The sequence below is a fragment of the Artemia sp. Qi Xiang Cuo genome, chromosome 16 (assembly GCF_049724085.1).
Source record: "Artemia sp. Qi Xiang Cuo chromosome 16, ASM4972408v1, whole genome shotgun sequence".
In the NCBI taxonomy this organism is placed as follows: domain Eukaryota; kingdom Metazoa; phylum Arthropoda; class Branchiopoda; order Anostraca; family Artemiidae; genus Artemia; species Artemia sp. Qi Xiang Cuo.
In genome coordinates this window covers 34,502,839-34,524,306 of record NC_142809.1, presented here as the reverse complement: position 1 = coordinate 34,524,306, position 21,468 = coordinate 34,502,839, and the positions used below count along the sequence as shown (strand labels likewise).

Sequence of the window (21,468 nt, the reverse complement as noted above, 5' to 3'; positions counted from 1 at the left end):
TAGCCCATAGTAACTTAAGTATTAAAAGGAATCGTTATACAGATGACGATGCAACACATACTTATCTTTAGACACGATAATATAAAACAAATTTATTTAAAATCAGAGGCAACGCTATAGCGTCGCCGTATAAACAAAATGAACAATTATTACAGACAACCATTTGTAAGCTTGGTCTAATTGGTTGCTTCACCTGGAACTTCAGTCATCTATGTATACTTGAACACCATATGTTGGGAGGGGGGAATTCAATGGATCTTTCTGTGGGAGACGGTATCAAGACAATGGTTCTGAAAACTAGAGGTAATCCTTATTAAAACTTCTTCTTTTTTTTAGCACGTCTTTTAAAGAGCAAAAAAAAATCACATTCAAATAAACTGGTTTTACACAACTTTGTGTCACTGAACATCATTTTGGCCTAAATTTAGCACAAATTCTCTATCACCAAAAATAATGAGATGGCCATTTTGTAAAAGGGATCAAAAATTATTATGAAAATTTACCAAACTTAATGGGCAAACTCCCAATCTTCGTTCTTATGGACATTATTGTCCAGTCTAGAACTGAACTGTATTATAAGCAAAGAATACAAGCTTATTAGAAAATAAAATATATGTAGCGTAATAGAAATTACTAGTGCTTTATTTACTTATTGTTTTGCAAAAGATTTGCAGTGTTAATGAAAACCCTATACATAAAACCAAACCCACTTGAATCCAATGGGCCAAATTACGAATTCCTTCGACATAATTGACCTGAAACTTAAAAGGGTGAGGATGAAATTTATTTTGAGCGCCAGGATAGGAAATTTCTACGGAAGAATTTAAAATACTTCTTCTAAAAAATGTGCATAGCGATCCTTGCAATTTATAATTTGGCTCATTCCCTATGTTTGATAAAGAAGTAAATTCTCATAATCTTAAAAGAATCGCCACAAAATTAAACATATCCGTGATTTGAACTTACTTTCAAATGGCTTTAGCAAAAGACCCTTAAGTTAATCAACACATTTCTAAATCATCCTCATAAATAAAACGTACCTTCGAATTCCTCTGCCAAAAGCCCCTTAAGCTTGCTCTTCTTAGGTGTTTTCATAAAAAGCGGGAAAATAGTTCTCAATCCCAAAATGTCTAACAGTTTGACAGCAGAGTCCTGCCCTTCTGGACCAGTAACAGCATGATTTAGAACTTTGAGAGCACCATTACGTGACAGTTTCTTTTCGCGAAGCATCAGATTCATCAACTGGACTCCTTCACCGAGGAGGAATCTTTCACGATTTTCTGGTAAAAGGAGGCAGTAGCAGAGGGAGTCAAATAAGTTTTCCATCATTTCTTGCTCTTCGCTGTTTTTAGGGTCTTGTCGCTTGAAGTGCTGAGAAAGAATAGTTTTAGCAATCAATGCAGGGTTGCTACCAGGACATTTTTCTTTCTTTTTTTTTTCACTAAAAATATAAAATAATTCAGGTCACAGCATGGCGGCTCCTGCCAAGAGGAAAAATTAAGATAAATTTAAATAAGGATGTCTTTAAACATGCACACAAAGGAAGATAGAGAAAGATACAGGATTGTATCATTTGCATTTAAATTTATATACGTCTTTTAATAGAAAACCTATAATATCAGTCATCAATTCAGGGTTCCAACCCATGATTTACTTAAATTTTCGGACGATTAGAACATTTTGTTTTATATACAGGATGTTACTAGTGTTCCGAGTTAATGTCCGAAATGGTAGAGCACGTAACAATGGAGCAGAACAACTTTGTTTTTGCTGTTTATCTGCAACACGGGAGACGGGTGGTAACAGGACTTGTTGGGGGCATGTCATTGCCTTCAAAGGGCACTGAGGTAACTTCAGGATTTCTAAGGCCAATTTTTTTGAACCTACAAGTAAACTTTACAGAAATAAGATAAATCCAAAATTTCTAAATTAAAAACTGAATAAGGTATCTACTTATTCCAATCATTGCTAGAAACAAAGTTTCACATTGTCAAACGCTCTACCTGATTCTTTGTGCAAATCTTCCCTTGAGACAGGCTTGAAATTCCAAACGACAAATGCTGTAAAATGTTGGATATTTGGAATCTATAAGGAATAATACATATTTCACAAGAAATTTTTTTCGGAATCTCCTTGACTTTGGCCATTAGATTTAAACGCTTCCACCATAAGAAGTGCCTGAATTTCTATAAGAGCGTAAAAAAAAAAGGTTTTTTTCTTGCAAATTTCCAAAATATAATAGTCATGGTTACTTTGTCGGACACAAACTTGTAAAGTAAAAAATCTAGTCCATAGTGACCGGGAACTTTTAAAAAACGTAGTAAAAAAAACTGTCAAGTGAGGAAGAATCGCCATTTGAAGCTGATTCAGGAATAGTAACTGGTATTTCCAATAACTTAATGGTGGAGGTTTATTGCAAAAATAAATTTATGGGAATTTCGAAAAAAAGCCTGAAACCCTTCGAAAATGGAGTCAGAGCAAAGCCAAAAATCCCATATAGGAGAATCACAGACACTCATAGGAAAATCACTTTTTCGTATGGAAAGCTGGTTTCACAAGCAGCATAATTTTTCCTTTATTTTAAACACTGCAGATTTGAACTCATTAGTCTTTTATATATTTTACATGAGCTCACATATCTTTTTCTTTTAATTAAAGGGCATATTTTATATTAGTATGTTCAGCAGAGAGTCTACGGGTTTTGAGCTGTTTTTCTTTTTTTATCTGTTATAAGGGTTTCGCAGCATTCGTAACAACTTTCTGTAAGTTAAAACTTGCGTTAAAATGGGAAAAAATATTAATATTAAAACCTTTAAAAACGAAAAATAGCTAGTAATTCCCTAATCAGTTAGAAAACAATTAAGACATTTTTTTCTGAAGGAAATCATTTCACAAGCAGTCCAATTTCAAGGACTTTTCGGCACTTTAGGCGTAAATAGACCACAGGTGTGGCCAAGGATTGGAATGGCGTAGAGTGGCCAAGAGAGGAAACTGGTGTTTGTGGCGACAAAAAAATATGGGTAACTTATAAAAATATGGGTGTTAATGGCGACAAAAAATATGGGTAACTTATATAATAATAATAATTATAATTTATTTTTGACCCACTATACAGAAAATGAAGTGGAGTAACACAAGAAAAAAAAACATACAAAAATATATTTAACAACAACACAATAAATAAATATTACACTCAATGCGCTGTGGCTACCCGGAGAAGTGGGTGGTTAACACCCAAAGTAGCATAAATGTTCTCTTGAAGACGGCTACTTTGTCTGACAAACCAATTTACAATATCCGGAGCGCCAAAAATCCGCATCATCTTTCTATTACTGTATCTGCGAGGCGGATACAATAAAAACTTGCAATATCTGAAATACATAATTCTAATATCGCTAATATCCCCTGGTCGAAACAGGATGTGAAAGCCAGCTGGGAACAAAACCGCATGGTCACAAAAACTCGAGTACAATTTAGACAATGCCTTTCTGTTATATCTTCCCCTGTTGGGGACAATTTTCGCAGAACCCCAGTTCCAGCTTCTCTTTAATATCACTCAATGCCCGGAAACGAAATAACGTATGCGATTTGCAAATATTGATCCCAAGCCGTCGGAAAGATTCAACACTTTTTACAGAAAATAAGCCGCAATCAAGCGGCGTTGCTGAAGATTTTGAATTAAACACTAAATATTCGCATTTATCAGTGTTGAGGTTTAATCCGATTTCCCCATACAGCCGCGATACTAGTAGCACAGACTTCGTTAAAGTAAACTTTGACCTGCTAACAAGCAGAAGATCATCTGCATATGCAATATAGGAGACGTTTGACAACCCTGAAGAGTAAGAAAGCGGTATCATATTAAGAACATTCAATAAACAAGCTTTAAAAATATGAGGTGAAAGCACACCACCCTGAGATCTAACTGACCCCAGATCTAACTGGGATTTTGCCAAAGGCCCGGCAACCCTGCCTCAACTGAATAAATGAATTCTGGTACCAAAACCGAAGTACAAAAATAACTGAACTATTCACACCCAAACATGCCAGAGAAAACCATGCCTGAGAGTGACAAACAGTATCGAAAGCTTTAGATAGGTCTAACGCGCAAATATGAACTTCCGTATTTAAACGATGTGCTTCTTGTAACACTGTTGCAAGTATACGGTGGACATGCTGGCATCCTATACGTGACTTAAAACCGAACTGATTTGCATCATCATCCACTTTATCATGAATAAATGGGAGCAATGCATGTTCAAATAGTTTGCTTAAATTACACGCTACAGTGATAGGGCGGTAGGATCCACAATTAAGCGGATCCTTCCCTCGCTTCAGAACAGAGGTAATAGTACCACACAGGAAAGAATCAGGCACTAGTGAGCTGCTAACACACATCTGAAAAAGTAGTTGCAGATGGCTAATTAACTCGAGAGAATCAACTTTTAAATGTTCAACACAAATTCCATCCAAATCAACCAACTTAGATTTTAGTCTTTTAATGCTTTTCACAACTGACTCAGCACTAATAGGGATAATATCTTTCTGGCACAGCCTACGCAGGATAACTTAATCACGCAGTCTACAAAATCCGGAATAAACAGCATGATTTACTGTACTGAAAATTGTCGAGTAATGACTAACCCATGAATCACCAGGAATTAAACTGGACGAAACAGTTGGGTTTAGCTTACTAGAATTCACCACTTCACTCCATTGCCGAGGACTTTTCGGAAATTCCTTACCTTTATATCGGACGCTTTGCAGGTAAGATTTGAATTCAGACTTAGTTTTTCTTTTAATATTAAATACATGACCCGAAGTGGGGCGGCCACACGCATTCCATATCCGAAGCCACATTTTTGCCCGATTCTTAACAATTTTTAACTGAGGGTCATCTTTGCATAAAGAACTTCTAGTTTTTGAACGAATGCGCGAAACAGGGACAGCAATGGCCTCGGCTTGTTGGAGGCAGGCAACAATCTGAGAATAGTAAGAATTAAGTTGTGATCGAGCATTAGGCGAGAGGACACTGGTACAAAGTAAATGGTAAGGAACTGTCACAGATGAGAGCAGAGTTGCCAAGTACAGATATATAATGTCCAGTTAGCTTTATTCCATTCACGCTTATTATACCATTTCGTGCCCCGTACAGAAGATTCACACTGATTCGGGCCAGAAGAATGCGAAACAGAGACGGTAAAAGATAAGGGGAGGTGATCATAATCTCTTTCTTCATCATGAACCTCGACACTCGAGCATATCACACCAGCCGAGCAAGCACAGTGGTCTATATCAGACACACATCCACTATTATGAATATACGAAAAATATGCAATCTTAGCTACTATCTGATATCCATCTGGCAAAGACTGAAGCACAATATCAAACCGAGTTAATTCTCTATTTATATTACAATTTAGGTCTCCCACTATGATCCACTTATAGCTATGACTTTCAATATTCCGAAGGAAATTCTTCAGAGAAGACACAATTTTTGTGAATTTATTATGTGACAGAACTATTTTTGTATCATGAGGCAGGTAAGTATTGATAATCACTAGATCTGCAATTCGAAGGGCAATAAAATTATCATAAGAGTGTATGCACTGGGGAGAAAAGCAAAAAAGTCAAATGTTCATAAGCCATGTAAGCCCTCCGAAATGTCTGCCCCTCGTATATCTGACACTGCTTGTATAAGCTACATGTTCGTCGCTTCTGTTTAGTGAGATGACACTTACAGCCGGCAAAAGATGTTCCTGTAGCAACACGATGTCAAAATTGTTCTTTTTCTGATTTACTAAATAACCTTTTGTCTTTGGTGCCATTTATGTTGAAAGGACACATAGAAAACGTTACTGCTCTAGTCATTTCTTGTTTGAGGCATCCTTAGCTATGGGATTGCGGATTAAGTGACACTTTAGACTGAATGCAACATGGCCTTCACCATAATACGAATGGAAACTAGTGTTAGTGGCGAAAAGAAGTTAAAGTAGAGAAAAGGTTCTGTTGAATTTTCTCCTCACGGGAGTGGAAAGAGTGGCGTCTACGCTGGGATGCCCCAAGGGTCCTAAGCCAAACTTTGAAGTCATCTCTGGCAGGCGTACCACAAAGGGCCATGCTTCTAGGCCTGTATGATGGAATTTAAGGTGAATTTAAGATTATGGTTAATCTTTAATATTATTTTTAATGTTTAAATTTAATGTGATTCATTTTTAATTTCAATTGATTTTAATTTTGTATTCAATTATGTAACTTTGCTACTAAGTGTCAATTGAAAATTACCAATTTTAGAACACCAGATTGTATTTCATGAAACTCTAACTTAAAAATTTGTTGAGTATTTCTTCTGTTTTGGGAAAAGACAGATACTTAATATCAGGTTTTGTTTAGACCCCGGCGCCACGCCGGGGATTTTGCGATTTCTCATAGGCTACTGGCCTAATTTTGCTTTTGTGTGTGTTCCCTTTCAATTAGATTCTTTGGATCTTATTGAATGCCACGGCGAATCTATGACTCAGTTTTCCAATAATTTGAGGTATATCTGAATAACTTCGACATTTTTGTTGCCCTTTACTCATACCCTCATTTTTTTTCAAGGAACAATAAGCTATTTAACTTTATTTTGCATGTTTGTTTGAACCATATAGGGGCCTAGTTAATTATTAAGTAAATTATTTTTCTAATGTAAAGCTGAGACGGTATCCTATCTAGGTGGTATCCAGAAAGGGGGGGATGGTAGTGAGGTATTACATTTAAATGATAATATCTCGAAATTTTTTTATCGAAAGCAGGGATGCCAAAAAGTGAATTTTTTTTAATTTAAAGCAGAGACGGCATCCTATCAAGGTGGTATCCAGAGGGGGGGGGGGGGTAGTGATCTATAATATTTAAATGATAATACCTATTTTTTTTTTTGAAAGCAGGGATGTCAATAAGTTAATTATCTTTTTTTTAATTTAAAGCAGAGACGGTATCCTATCAAGATGGTATCCAGAGGAGGGGCATAGGGAGTTATTATATTTAAGTGATATTACCTTGATTTTTTTTTATTGAAAGCAGAGATGCCAAAAAGCTGAAAAGTTGATAAAAATTAAAAAGATTTTTCGTAAATTATACTTTAAACAGCACTTGTACGTTTTTAACATCCGGCAGGAAGGACACACATATGTTAAACCCGTTTTTTTTTTCTTATTGATGAAACGAGTTTAATTTAAAAACATTCATTCATAAGTACCAGGCAGATTCACACTAAAACGAATTGGTGTGATAAGAGCGATACCGACATCTCCACTTAACGTTGCGCTCGAGTGACACCGGCGCCCTTGGTCCAATGCCCAAGTTACTTTAAAAGGTCATGTCATAATAAACGCTTTAAATGGGGGTGTTTCAATAATAAGTATTTGACAGTATTATGACCTCTGGTTAGTATTTGTTGAACCGTTGCTGGGTCCTAGGTGCGGCCGACGGCCTCGACCGATTCCGATGATTTTGAATTAAGGTTATCACGCCTCTTCCAGTAGATTGAATTAACTGGATCAAGGCACGGTTAATTGTAGTCAGATACAACCCAGGACATAGTCCAAGTGTCTGAGAGGAAAATGTTGGAATGGCTTGGACAAGCGTAAATGGCAGGAGTGAGCATGACTCTCTTATTAGACACATTCTTTCTTGTTAGTTTTTGGAAAGGCATGCCTGCCTAGAGTCTCAGGCATGCTGACCAAGAAATTAAAATGGACATATAAAAAATTCGATCACCCCACAAATGATGACCAAAAATATGCACAAATATAACAAAATGTAACATTTGTAACACTTTTTTCAAAGCTTTGAAGAAAAGCAAAAAAGGCTAAATACCCCTAACTACAATTGAAAGCTATTTTAAAAAGAAACTCTTTAGAGATTTTCATGGATATGACCATAGCAAAAGCTTTGAGCCTGGGTGGGGATCAAAGAGGAGTCTTTGAGTATTTTGATCACAGGGGACTTATTGTTGCGACTTTCTTAAATTTGGTAATATTTGTGAGCATTTGGAATTCAAAGCTTAAACTCAATAACTGATGCTAAGTGCCCAAACATTTTCCTTGGATTAAAAGTGACAAACTAGGAAGAAAATCTCAATATCTTCCTGGAGCTACTTCAGTCTGCATATTATTTCATTTAATTACATTCAAAACGGATGAGGTTTTATTTTTTTCTCGAATAAATTGAGTGGTATTTCATTTTTCTTCATACTAAACGAACCATTAAGTGTTTTTTGTTTCATTGTTATTGAAAAGCTATCATTTGAAGCGTTAATTATGTATTTTTTAATTTGACAAATTTATTCCTCTTAGACTCAGTTTATAATTTGACTGACGTTAGGTATTTTTGAATTTATAATTTGGAACGAATCCCCTAAAGAAAAAAAATGAATAATATCCGAAAGAGCAGCCAAAACCAATAAAAAAGCAGCATTTAAACCTTAGCCAACATGACATATATTCTATAAAGAACCCAAAAAAGCTTTAAAACGCATTTTTTTTTTTTTTTTTTTTTTTTGTTATTAAACACCATTTTTTAATACAAGAAGGCTTTTTAGGAATCCAAAAGAGCAAAAAAAACAATCAATATCAAAGTCGCCCATTTCAACTGTGTTAAAGATGATAAAACAGATATAGTTTATATATAAAATAATTTTTTTTTTTTTATATGATAAAACAGCCTGCAAACTTTTTGATTGTGTTTTGGTCAATTGCTATTTGCCTACTGACTATCATGTTGATTCGTCTTTTGAAGCCTTTACGTCAGCTTGCCATAGACTTAGTAGCTTTATTGCCCTATTAGATTCGAGTTTACGTATTTTTATTTTTGGTGATTTTAACTGTGATCTTGAGAGTGTAAATGAACGTAGCACAATTTTATTTTCATCTTTACCAAATTTTAATATCTGCCGTAAGACACTTGATTTTACTTATTCTCATTGGAGTGGGAGTACGAGTAATATTGACCATGTACTTTTTAATTTTTCCCCATCTATTATAGGAAAAGTTATCCCGGATTTCCCGATAAGTGATCATTTACCTATTCAGTTTTTGACATCGTTTTCTGTAATTCATGATTCTGTTTCTGCTTCTAATTTTATTCCAATTCGCCCTAAATATTTTGAGAGAATTATCTGGGATGAAAAACTGATTCCGGCTTACCAAGATAAAGTTGATTCTTTAGCTCGAAAAGTAGTTGTACCTGATATTCTGAAGTGTCATAAAGATAACATAGAGCTTGAGCTTAATTGAATATATCTTAAGTTATTACATTGATTAAAATATGGTGCTAAAGAAACTTTTGGAGTTAAAAAGTGTAAACCCAATGTTGAAAAACCTTTTTGGTCGTCAAATCCGTTTCTTGTACATGCTAATCATGAATCTAAATTATCTTTTAGAAATTGGAAAAATAGTGGAAAACCGCGTGATCTTCATCCGGCTTTTCTATGCATGAAAAAAAAAAAGGCAATTTTCCAGTCGGAGCTTCGTCGTCATAATAATATTTTGCTTATGGATGCTTCGTCTGAAGTTGATATGAATAAAAAGAAACTTTGGAAAGCTCTACGTTCAACAAAGAGAGTTAATGAACCTTCTAAAAAGAATGGCCCTTCTCTTGTTGAGTGGGAAACTCATTTTGTAAACCTTTCGAAATCTTGTGATGATCCTGAACAACTTTCGCATGTTGATATAATTTTAAACAGTTCTTTTAATTCGCATGATTTTTCTATTTCGTTTGATTCTTTGTTGGGTGCTTGCCGTAATTTAAAGCCACAATCCTTTAAAGACCCTGATGGGATTTTTTCAAATCATGTGAAATTTGCTCCAACTTCTTTTCTTCTTCTTCTTTTGACTTTTTTTAATCTTATTCTCAAGTTTGGTAATGTTCCCCCGTCTTTTAGGATTGGGGTGGTAACTCCTATTCTAAAATCTGGTAAAAGAGATCTCCGTTCTTGTGATTCGTATAGGCCGATAACGAAGGGTTCTATGATTGGTAAACTTTTTGAATTATGTATAAAGGATCTTTTTGATTATTTGGATGTTGGTCTTAATCAAGTAGGGTTCAAAAAAGGAATGGGTTGCGACCATGCGCATGCAACGTTTGATACTATAATTAAGGAGTCAAGATCTACTGGCTCCCCACTTTATACACTATTAATTGATATAAAAGGAGCTTTTGACAATATTTCGCATGCTTCCGCTCTTTCAGCTCTTATTTCTGGTGGGATTCCCCTTTCTGTGGTTAGAGTTCTTAGATCTTGGTATTCGGGGCTTAGGATAAAAATTTTTGCACATACTTCTGATTCTCTTTCTAATCCAATTTCCGTGGGTCGGGGCGTGAGACAGGGTGGGGTTTTATCTCCTTATATTTTTAACGCATGTCTGGGGGAGTGTCTTCGTTCTTTATCTACAACCCTTATTTCTTGGGGACGGGATGTGTCTTTTCTTGCATATGCTGATGATATTATCCTATTGAGCCGTTCTAAAGCTAGTCTAATTAAGAATTTTAATTCCCTTTCTAGTCTGCTTAATGTTCGTGGCCTTTCTATTAGTATTAAAAAATGTCAATATTTTCCCGTCAATGTTAATGACCGAGCTGAATTAATTTGCGATAGAAATATATCATTTCCGGTTTCTGATGCTGTTGTTTATCTTGGGTTACCTTATTCTGCTTCAGCTCGTGAATCTAAGTCGATGCTAATTTTACATATTCAAGAAAAAATTAGAAAGGCGTTTGGTTCCATAATACGGCTACGTGGTGTTTATCGTCGTGAAATTCTAGGTTCTCTTTTTAATGCAGTAGCCCTCCCGCATGTTCGTTATCCGTCCCTTCTTCTTCGAGATTTTAAAATTTGTGATTTTTCAGCAATTCGCGTTTGTTATTTTAAATATTGTAAGTTTTTACTTGGTTTTCCAATTTCCTTTAGTAATACTGAATTAGTTTCAAAATTTAAAATTAAAGAGCCGTTGGAAATAGCCAAGGTAAAAATAAATAATTTTTACCGTAAATCTGAAAATATACTTTATGTTCATAATCTTTTTCCTTTTTTTTCTATAGTTTAAAAAGTGCATGATTTCATTATTACTATTTGTTGCATTTGATTAAGTTTTCTTTTGGGCAACTTGTAAATTGTTGCTATATTTGATAGTGTGTTATTTGGATTTTTGAAGATTTATTTAATTATCTTTTATACTCCTCGTTTTTGAGGGAAATAAATAAAATAAATAAATAAATAGGCAAAGGGCATTATGAAAAAATTAAGCTTATAAGTTCAAAGTTTTTACCCAGATAACTGACGAATTTTGCGATACGGTATTTGAAGTTTTGTATGCAGTAATGCTCGATGAAAAAAAAACTACTAATTTTGATGATTATTGATGTTAAGAATCCATAACTAATAGATAGTTCAACTACTCGTATTATGTAAGGGTTCTGAAACGCCACAGCCATTTCGTTTCTACCAGATTTCTACTTCACCAGATGAACAACGAAGAAGACCAGTTTCCAGCCAGCGACTTGTGAAGTTTTTAACTCATTAATAGGCTAGAATCTGTTGTAAATTTAAGCTGTGATTTGAGAAAGACTAATGAAAACATTAATGTTTGTGGTCAACATTGATCGCGCCGGCGGTGCGCCACCGACATCTTACCGGCGGCGCGGCGGCGACGCGCTGTTTCGTCCCCGCCACCACCGGTCTTCCCTCATCGGCGCGGCGCCGGGGTCTAGTTTTGTTTTTCCTCAAATTAGACACTGAAGTTATTTCAAGAGTAAAAATATTTTCTTAAATTTTGATTCTTTCACAATTCCCAATTCTTCAGTTTGTCGATGCTGAATCCGAGGAATCGTTCGATCAATAGTTGACACTTACATGGAACAGCTCAAATGTTAATCTAGAAATTTGCAAAATACCAAATATTTCGGTCACATATGCAGTGACTGTCATCAGTAGTAAAACTCCTGAGTAGTTTTTTCATCTGAATAGAAACGTCATCAGTAGTTTTACTACTGATGACAGTCACTGCATATGTGACCAAATATCTGGTATTTTTTGTAAATTTCTATTACTGTTTGTAAAACACTGTCTATTAAAAGGATTTTATCCTTATTTGAACTTTTTTTTATCGACTTCTGTTTTGCCTTGAAAATTCATATTATCCGCTCAAAGAGGGGTAGCGTCATTTGAGGGGGGAAATTGCCCCCCTAGATTTTAAAACTACTTTTTGGGGAGATTATTTTCATTGGTAAACGTAATTTTTTTTGTACTTTCATTGAAAAAAAATAAAAAATTCTCCCCCCCCCCCCCCTAGGTTTTGAAAAATACATTTTGCTCCTTACCCTTCAAATTTTAGTACCACTGTGAAAGAAACCCATCATCAAATTCGATTAAAATCCGCATTCCAATAAGGAACCTCTCAAGCAAGGAGCAATAAACATAAGATTTGCTATTAGATGCACAACTGCTATTATTGCTTCAATTTATCCACACTTTCAGGCTTCCTTGTGTAAAGTCTGAATGTATTTTATATCCAACAATTTACATTGATCAGTATTATCAGTATCAGCAATATAAAATGACAGAAATGGCCATTTACTGTAGCGCTATCTCTTTTGTTACTTAAAGACACTAGAACTTCACGTTTCTATTCGTATGAGCTCTTTCGCGATATTTCATGGTCAGTAGTTGATACAATCATCTTTGTTGAAAAAAAAAAAAAAATACAAAGACCAAGGACAATCCTTCACGAAAAAAAGAAAAACTTTTATATGCTTCTGTATAGCGGCTTGAAACCACCGATAAGGGGACCCTGGAATTATTAAATTTGGTGATCAATTTTTCGTCAAGACTGCCCCTCTTCTCCCCCACCCCCATTGAGGAGTAACACTTTTAATTTTCGAAAAATAAGGCATATTGTATTATGTTAATTTCTTCTGATGTGTAGCTAAACAAAAATTCCCCATTAAAACAGAAGTTGAAATCGTTTCAGATCCTCTAGTTTCTGTCACGTGTTTAGAGACCGCAAAAAGTACGCATAATTAGTAAGATAATTTTTAAATAACAAATTCTGAATTTTCGGTAGAGTTACGCATAACTAAGCAAAAGGTTTTAAAACAAAAAATCATAATTGTTAGACTTACAGCAAGCTGTTGAAGAAGAATGTCTATACCTCCATTTTCTCCAAGTGTGGCTCTATTTTCTGGTGTTGCATGAAGAAGAATCGAGAGGATTTCACTCACATACAGTTTATTACTATCAAAGGGCATTTTGGCCTTCAACCTTTTCAAGAGCCATTGTATTAATCCCTGTTGAGCAGCTTCGAGGCACATTTCCGGTCGCATTTCTGCTAGATTTTCAACAACAGCTGAAATTGAACATTTAACTAATAAATAAACCAATTGAACAAATATAGAAAAAAAATCTGATGTTGAATTCCAATATTAATAATAGTACCAGAAACCGAGCTTCGCTCGGGCCCTGGGACTCGGCACTCGGCAGGTATATATTTCATTCTAAAATAAGGCATTAGCATAATTATCCTGTTATTCTTTAATTTTAAATCATGAGGTGGCAAATCGGCCAGTTAACTTAAGAACTTCTGGCGTAAATTCAATTTCTCTCTGCTGTTCATCTTTCCACAGAATCATATTTTCTTATGATTTGTATTCTTCTGGGATCCGTAGTGATCCACGCTGTTGCTTCTCTTCTAATCGCAGATGTCGTTTACGATTCAATGTGATCCTTGCTGTTGCTTGTCTTCTAACCGCAGATTTGGTTGCCCATCATTTTCTTTTGTGATTTGTTGCGATGCTTGTAGTCGCATGACTCCTAACCACAGATATTGTTGTGATTCATTTTCGTTCATCAGTACCTCAGATATTTTTTCTATGTCTTTTGCTTTAACTGTTCAGATTCATTCATCCACTTGTATAATTTCGTATGACGTCATAGATACCAAAAAACTTCTCTTCCAGCTTTCAACCAGCAATTATATCTTTGCTTTAATTACGTTTACATATAATTCAGTAACAACCAGGCATATTCCATTGCGTATACCCTCTAAAATCGTGGTCCCTGAGAAAAGCTTGTTGTTGCATGTCTCCTAGCCACTCATCTCGTTTTGCTTCATTTTCGTTCATCACCACCTCAGACATTTTTTCCATTCCTTTCGCTTTAGTTCTTTTACTTCGAAAATTTGGCTTTTTTGAAGCTTCAGGCCCTTAAACCACATGAAAATATTGAAAATCTTTAAATATTTAATAATTTAAAAGCACCAGAAATATGTTCTGGTCGACAAAAAGAAGGTGCCTAGATTTTTAGCCATTTTAAATAGACTGTGCGGCAGTTTGAAGTCACTTTTTGGACCCAGCTTCTTTGGTTGAAGCATAAATCTTACAGTTTTGGTTTTAGCGCCATCTAACACAAAGAAAAATTTGTTCTGACAGATAGGGATGTTTTAACTGACTAAGAGAGACAAGAACCAATAGAAATTCTAATTTGATGAAGGCTGATCAAGATAATTATTTATTACAACGAATTATGTTGGCTGTAACACAAGCAAGATTTTACACCTTACATAAAGTGTGCATTAAAACTAGACTCAATCCTCCGGTCCCAGTCTGAACTTTCAAAGAAGTTTGTCAGTATGAACGCTGAGATGATGGAGTTGAAAACCCATATTTCTTCGCAATCGGGTTATAAAAAATCGGATATAAAAAAATTATGTGTTTTTTTTAGGTTTTTTTGTGTAAACCCAACCCAGCCGAAAAACGATGTTTCAGTAGCCCCCCCGCCTGAAAAAAATACTTGGTACGGCCTTGAATACCGCTATAATTTAAACACGGGTACAATTCAGAGGAAAATCAACGATACGTTCTTTACGCTTTTAGAATCTTAAAAGAAAATTCCTCCATTTTCACAGATCACAGTAATATCAAAAACTCTGTTTCTTAGTGATATAAGTTACAACATTGACGGCAGTTTGAAGCGAATCCAGATCTCTAGCTAGCAGAACTATATCATCGGCATAAGATAGATGGTTAATATCAATGAACCAGTCAATCCAGAAGGGGGGGGGGATATTTCTAGTAGCTGTTCGGATAGCGTTATTGAATAAAGCTGGAATAATAACCATACCTTGTTTGACCCTCTATTTACTAGAATACGATCGGTAAGATGGGTTGGTAACCAGATCGGTAACCAGAACGCACCTTAACGTGAGTATTTTAATACCATTGCCATAAGCAAGAACAAATGAAAGGGTTGACGCCATTACGAAGAAGGGCAAAACTAGCATAAGAATGAGGGACAGAGTCAAAGACCTTAGAAATAGCCAAGGCACACACAAAAAGACTTTTCTTAGCCAAACGGTGCCGAACAATAATATCAAATAAAATAACATGTGCATTTTGAACTCCAATGCCACTTCTGAACCCAAACTGGTTATCGCCTAAATTGCAACGCACATTAATTAGCGGGAAAAGGACTTTTTCAAGAAGTTTGCTAATTATCGAACAAACAGTAATTGGCCTATACGAACTGCAAACTGAAGGGTCTTTATTCTTTTTTAAAATGCAGGTTACAACGCTTTCATGGAGGGCTTTGGGCACATATTTCTGAGACACAATTGACTGGAACAAAGGGAAATGTGGTAAACCACATGGTAAACCACGCCACGCTTCAGGTGCTCAGTCTGTAGTCCATCCAGACCGGGAGCTTTCCCCGTTTGCATCAATCGAGTTTATGTAGCTACAGATAAAGGTGGAATATTTACAAGATTCTTACTATGGTCAATATTTGATAGGTAACTATAAAAATATCTCGAAAAGAAGACTAGAGAGGTGGCAAGTCAGCTGAAAAAATTGACGAAAAATGAGCATGCCAATCAGAAAAATTAATCTGTTCAGAAACAAGGGAGTACGAACAAGTAAGTTTAGAAACTTGTTTCCATAGCAGTTGAGGATTATTTCGGACAGAATGAGATATATCATATACTTGTTGTTTCTTTTCCATTTCCCGACAACCTTACGGAATGCACGTTTTGCAGATTTCCCAAATTCAAATACTACTCCAAAACGAGGCTTATGGCAATCCAACCATACATGATACCAGAAACGATGTCGGAGCTTCGCCTCTTTAAGCTGAGGAAAATCCGACCAACCTTTTTCTGAGTGTTTTTTTCTAATTAACAGTGACTGGAGGTACTGCAAAAGACATGACAATTTTTAAACACTGTACATCTCAGCTAGATAACACTTTAGATCAATAGAACTACCTTTAGACACAGAAGACAACATGTGAAACGGAACCTTAATCTTGGAAAGATGCAAATCAAAAAAATAATCGTATAGCTCAGTATCTACTTGATTCCAGCCCTTCTTCTTAAAAAAAAACTATTTGCTGAAGGTTTACTTCTTGTTGCCGAAATCAGTAAGGAAAATTCAGGGTTGAGAATGGTCACTGAGCAAAAAATCACCTTGGTGAGTTGGTGACCACAAAGTCTAAATAGGAAATAGACCCAGAACTATGGATATTAGTGAAATCTCTATCTTTAGGAACAACAGATATATCCGGTGGCATAGAACTAGTAAACATCTGCGAGAAGGGGGACGTAGCTTTTAAAAGATCAGTGTAATATTGCCACAAATCGTCAACCTTTTACCAGGAGACCATATTCGGTGGGTAATCTTCAACTACGATGCGCAAGAAAGGGCATATTTCTGGGACGAATACTCATCACGATAATCTGTCGGGATATAGACACATATATGCACCATGTTACTAAAATCAACTACAACCAAAAAATCCCTAGTATCAAGAAGCTTACATCTATACTTTTTATGCACTGCTACTAAATTTCCGCCAGAGGGCCGACATAGGGTAGATCTAGCCGGGTGAATAAAATACTCATGACCGGTTGAGAGTTCCAACTTTCTCGAGTTATCAGAATTTAAAAGATGCTCAAGAATACAAACTATATCGAATACACCACAAACTAACTGTAGAATATTTAACTTTTCTCTTGCTTCATTAACATTCAGGCAAAAAACTTTAACCCACACAGAATCTTCGGTTATTAGTGCCTCGTCTATATTGGCGTAACACTTTGACCACTGATGCTCGTTTTTTCAGCTCTTTGCACTGAAAGCTGGAGCTCATATGGCAACCACCGCAGTTTGCGCACTTAATACTTAGCTCAGAACAGGGATTATCGCGACTGTTACTATGTTCACCGGCACATTTATTACACTTCAATTAATGTTAGATAGTACAACTGGGTACCCTACCGGCTTCGGCTGCGCAGGAGCGGGCCAAATAATTGGCCTTGTATCACTTGCACTAACCATAGACTCGTTTTTTTTAAACTAAATGGCTTAGCATACTAACACAGTCATCCAATCCCGAAGCTATGATAGTATGGGGCTCGTCTGGGAGCGTTGGCACATCCGAAGGATAAAAAATCGTGAAACAAGATGGTTGGAGTTTCTTAGCTGCTCTTTCTGTTAAAATGTAAAAAAATATCACCCATAAATCCAATCACAGGCAACGTGCCCCTGCACTTCTCACGAATGTCTTTCTTAACCATATCTTTACAAATGTCAATGGCATCTTTAAGAACTGCAGCAAATCAATACGTATCCGAGAATCATAGTCCAAAGGTGTTCCAAAATTAGATAAGGGCGTAAGACAAACACAATTAATAATATTCACAATCAGGCTAAATTGTCCAAATTATAAATAGATGTCTTGGATCTAGGCCAATTTGACCAGTAGCAAAATACTATGAAATAATAGTCTGAATTAGCTACGGTCACTGAAATAATACGAGTTCAAAGCACTGAATTAATGCAAATTCAAAGTCCAATCAATCCAAAAAAGTGTTCTCACTCTGAATCTAGATCAATTTTACCCATAGCAAAATGTTATGACATAACAACTGAATTAGCTAAGGTTACTGAATTAATTCAAGTTCAAAGCACTGAATTAAGCAAGAATACTAATCTAGTTTCCCGTTTAGTCAATATTCATCTGTAGGCAAGTGTGGTAGAATTTATGACGGAGCTCTGAGGACAGCTTTCACTATTTGCCAATGTTTAGGCCTCCTTAGGAGTTTGGATTCCATTATTTCGCTTTTGCATCGAGTATATCTTCAAGCTGTCATCCTCAAAGACCTAATTTCCAGAACTTTCAACTACGTTGAAAAAAATGGTTATCTAAAAAAATGATTGGATGTGTTTAGGGAAAAGCTGGGCGTGAGAGGGGGTTTAGTTGCCCTCCAATCACTTTCGACTATTAAAAAGGGCACTATCCCTTTGAATTTCCAATCGCATGAGACAAAATTGCCATTTTAGGTCTCTGTGAAACTTTTCTTATAAATGGTAGTAAAAGCCGTATAAAGTATGATGGTTGTGATTTTGCTAACAGTACTAGAGTAGCACGATTTTAACTTTGATATTCTGTCTTGTGATAAAACTAACAATGAGGTGAGTAATTAATACACTCCAGAAAAGTCGCGTGATTGTATATGTTTAAGTTTTGAAAAGTCGTTGGTAACGTCATGTAGAATTCCTACAAGAATAGCAGAGCAGACTGCAAAATTATTAGATAACATTTTTACATGTAGTGTCTGAGTTTACTTTTTTACATGTAGTTTACTCGGTATTTTAATAATATTACCTTGACAAACATTTAATGTTTGATGTAGTTTATTTCAGGTAGTTGCCTGTTAGTGTGTTTGAATGTACCAACCATTTATATTTTTAATATTCTGATGTATTCTGTATAAGCGGTCACTATTTTAACCGTGACAATTGATTCTTGACATATAACGACTACAAATTAATTTTATTTATGAATCATTTTAATTTATTAATCTTGAAGCAGCACATGCTACTTTAATGTTTTTGTGCTGCTATTTATTTGTTTTTTGTTTTTTATCCTTGTTTTTTGTGTGTAATGACATGTTCATGTTAGTTCCAGCTATTGTAGCGAATAAATATATTCTATTCTATTCTAAAATGCGAGAGGTCAAGATTTACAGTTCTCTATATGGTTTGGTCGAGGGTTGTTACATCTACAGATACAACGTTGTCACTTACAGCCATTAGATCTCGGCTCCAAACGTTACTCATACAATGCTTCAAAAATTGCAACAATTTGTTACCTTCACAGAAAATTAAGATTAGTTCAGTGAACAAACATATCTAGATGGCAAAACATAGTTTTTTTTTGAAAAATAATGCGGAAAAAACTCCTAAACATTGTAGAAACAGATCTTGTGCTGGATAAAAAAAAAAACAGACACGTAAAGTACTAACTGTGTTGAGAATAGAGTCCCTGCTCTAATTGCTCACAAAATATGCAGATTCGATCACGCCCTAGCACGCCTTGCCCAGACTTTTAGAGTTAAAAATTCCAGCTTCACCTAATTTGATTATTTTACTATTTAAGCATGTTTTGCAAACTTCAAAAACAGAATTATTTCCCCTAGTTTGCCGAGACTACCAACTGTGACGTGTCTAAATCATTGAAGCCATAAGCAACCGAATTGGAAATGGACCAAGAGCCAAGCAGAGCCACTTCAAAAGCCATGAGCCAAGAAACAGAATTGAAGGAACAACCAACGAGGGTATCCAAAAGAGACACACAAAAAAGATTGATTGCTACAGTGAAAACTTTTTGCTGTTTGATATTTAAGATTAACCTTTTTCATTTTTTAGGCTACTCAGCTTTTCTAATGTTTCCTAGAAATACAGATTGTTCCAAAATTTAGCCTCCTGTGTCGACGTGGTATAAAATAAAAACCACAAAACAGCCTGGCTGAACTTTCCTGAAATAGGCCTTATATTTGAGTATTATATTAATACAAGCGATAAAACGTAAGCAAGAAGCCAGTAGACGAATATGAGAAAAAGTATTATATATATAGATTACCTAACGAGTTATGGACCCCTTCTGATTCCTCTGGTACTGTTTCATCGAGCCTTTCTAAATTTTGCACTAGAAGTGCTACAACCTGTTGCTGTTTTAGTGCATCAATTAAAACATCAGCACCTTCTTGGCTCTCTTCAACTGTATCCAAATCTGTCAGTTCCTGTTAATGTGTGTAATTATTATTAAGAACAAAGAAGTATGGACCAAAATCAAGATCTACAATAAGTATCTGCACAACTATGTCCGCAAACAGGGGACGAGAAAGAAGAAAATTCCCTTTGAGAACCATCCAAGGCCCCACTACAAAACAAAACAAAAACAAGCAAAAAGGCGAAAAATTACGGGTCTCCAGGCATATAATCCACGATTTTAGTTTCTTCGTTGTTGTTTGCTTTTTGTTTATTGACGCTAAAATGTATATTCGGCCCATTTGGGCTTGTGATAGCCGTTTTTCATTAATAAATCTTATCTTTATCTTATTCGAATTTTATTAAAGCTAGAAACTAGGCAAGTGAACAGGAACTTGTTTCAAGGGGGAGGGTGATTTTTCACACGGCAGGACAAGCAGATACCCCGAAAATTATGAGAAAAGAATAAGATATCAGGTGAAGGACCCAAGCCCTTCCCCTTGTCCACAAGTACTTCAGGACCCTTCTCACTGGGAAAATTTTCTAAATTTCTTGAAGTCTTCGGTTGTGTTTACCTGAGATGTTCATTATATTAATAAAAGGCATATACCACTTTTTGTATTTTTGCCACATTATGAATACACATTAGGGAATCGACTTTACTGCTGGAAAACGCACATGAAACAAGTTTTTGCATAGAGGTAAAGAGGAACACTGACACTGAAAACGAAGGGAAATGATAGTAATTGTGTCCTTTGACCTCTGTTTCTTAAAGCTAAAGTTTACCTTATAGTTTAAAAAAAAAAAGCAAAAACATTTTGAAAAGTGTAACCTTAAGACTGGTGGATTTTCAAAAAGATTGTCAACAACTCAAATATAATATTCACCTCATAGTTTTTGGTCTATTTATATTAGGCGAAACTTAGACCAAAACTGCGCTCTGCAGCCCAAAATGGTAGCCTATTTAGAGGCAATTTTTTTCTTTGCTTAAAGAACGCATTAGATTTTACTTTATTTTAATGACTCTTCTCTTGCTCGTTTCACCTGGGTTTGATACGATCACCGTGACAACAAGCACACCCCAAAGACTCCAGGGGTAGGGGGTCTAATACATCAAAATTAATTTTCAGGTCCAAATTTTCTGATTCTCCAAAGCGGCGGTGGGTTTTTGTATAATGTACTTCCACTTTAATGATACCATAATCGAAGTTTTAAGTTAACGGGTGTTCCTGATTAAGTAATTAACAATTGCCAATTTTCATGTTAAACGAATAGTACCTTGCTTAGAATAAAATATATGTCAAATACTTGCTAATCAGCATACTACCTTGCTTAGCATAAAAGATATATTTCAACAAACTTCATAATCAGAATTAAAAAGATACTATT

At 35.6% G+C, this 21,468-nt stretch overlaps 1 protein-coding gene across 1 annotated transcript in view; it reads right to left on the bottom strand.

The window, feature by feature from the left end:
• LOC148942832 (beta-catenin-like protein 1) overlaps window positions 1-21,468 on the bottom strand; it is a 119,423-nt gene that overhangs the window by 19,702 nt on the left and 78,253 nt on the right. Inside the window, exons 5-7 of the mRNA XM_089102370.1 lie at window positions 19,952-20,111; window positions 13,159-13,382; window positions 1,041-1,371 (exon numbers count right to left, since the gene is read on the bottom strand). Coding sequence (XP_088958496.1) covers window positions 1,041-1,371; window positions 13,159-13,382; window positions 19,952-20,111 — 715 coding nt within the window. The remainder of the gene's footprint in view (window positions 1-1,040; window positions 1,372-13,158; window positions 13,383-19,951; window positions 20,112-21,468) is intronic.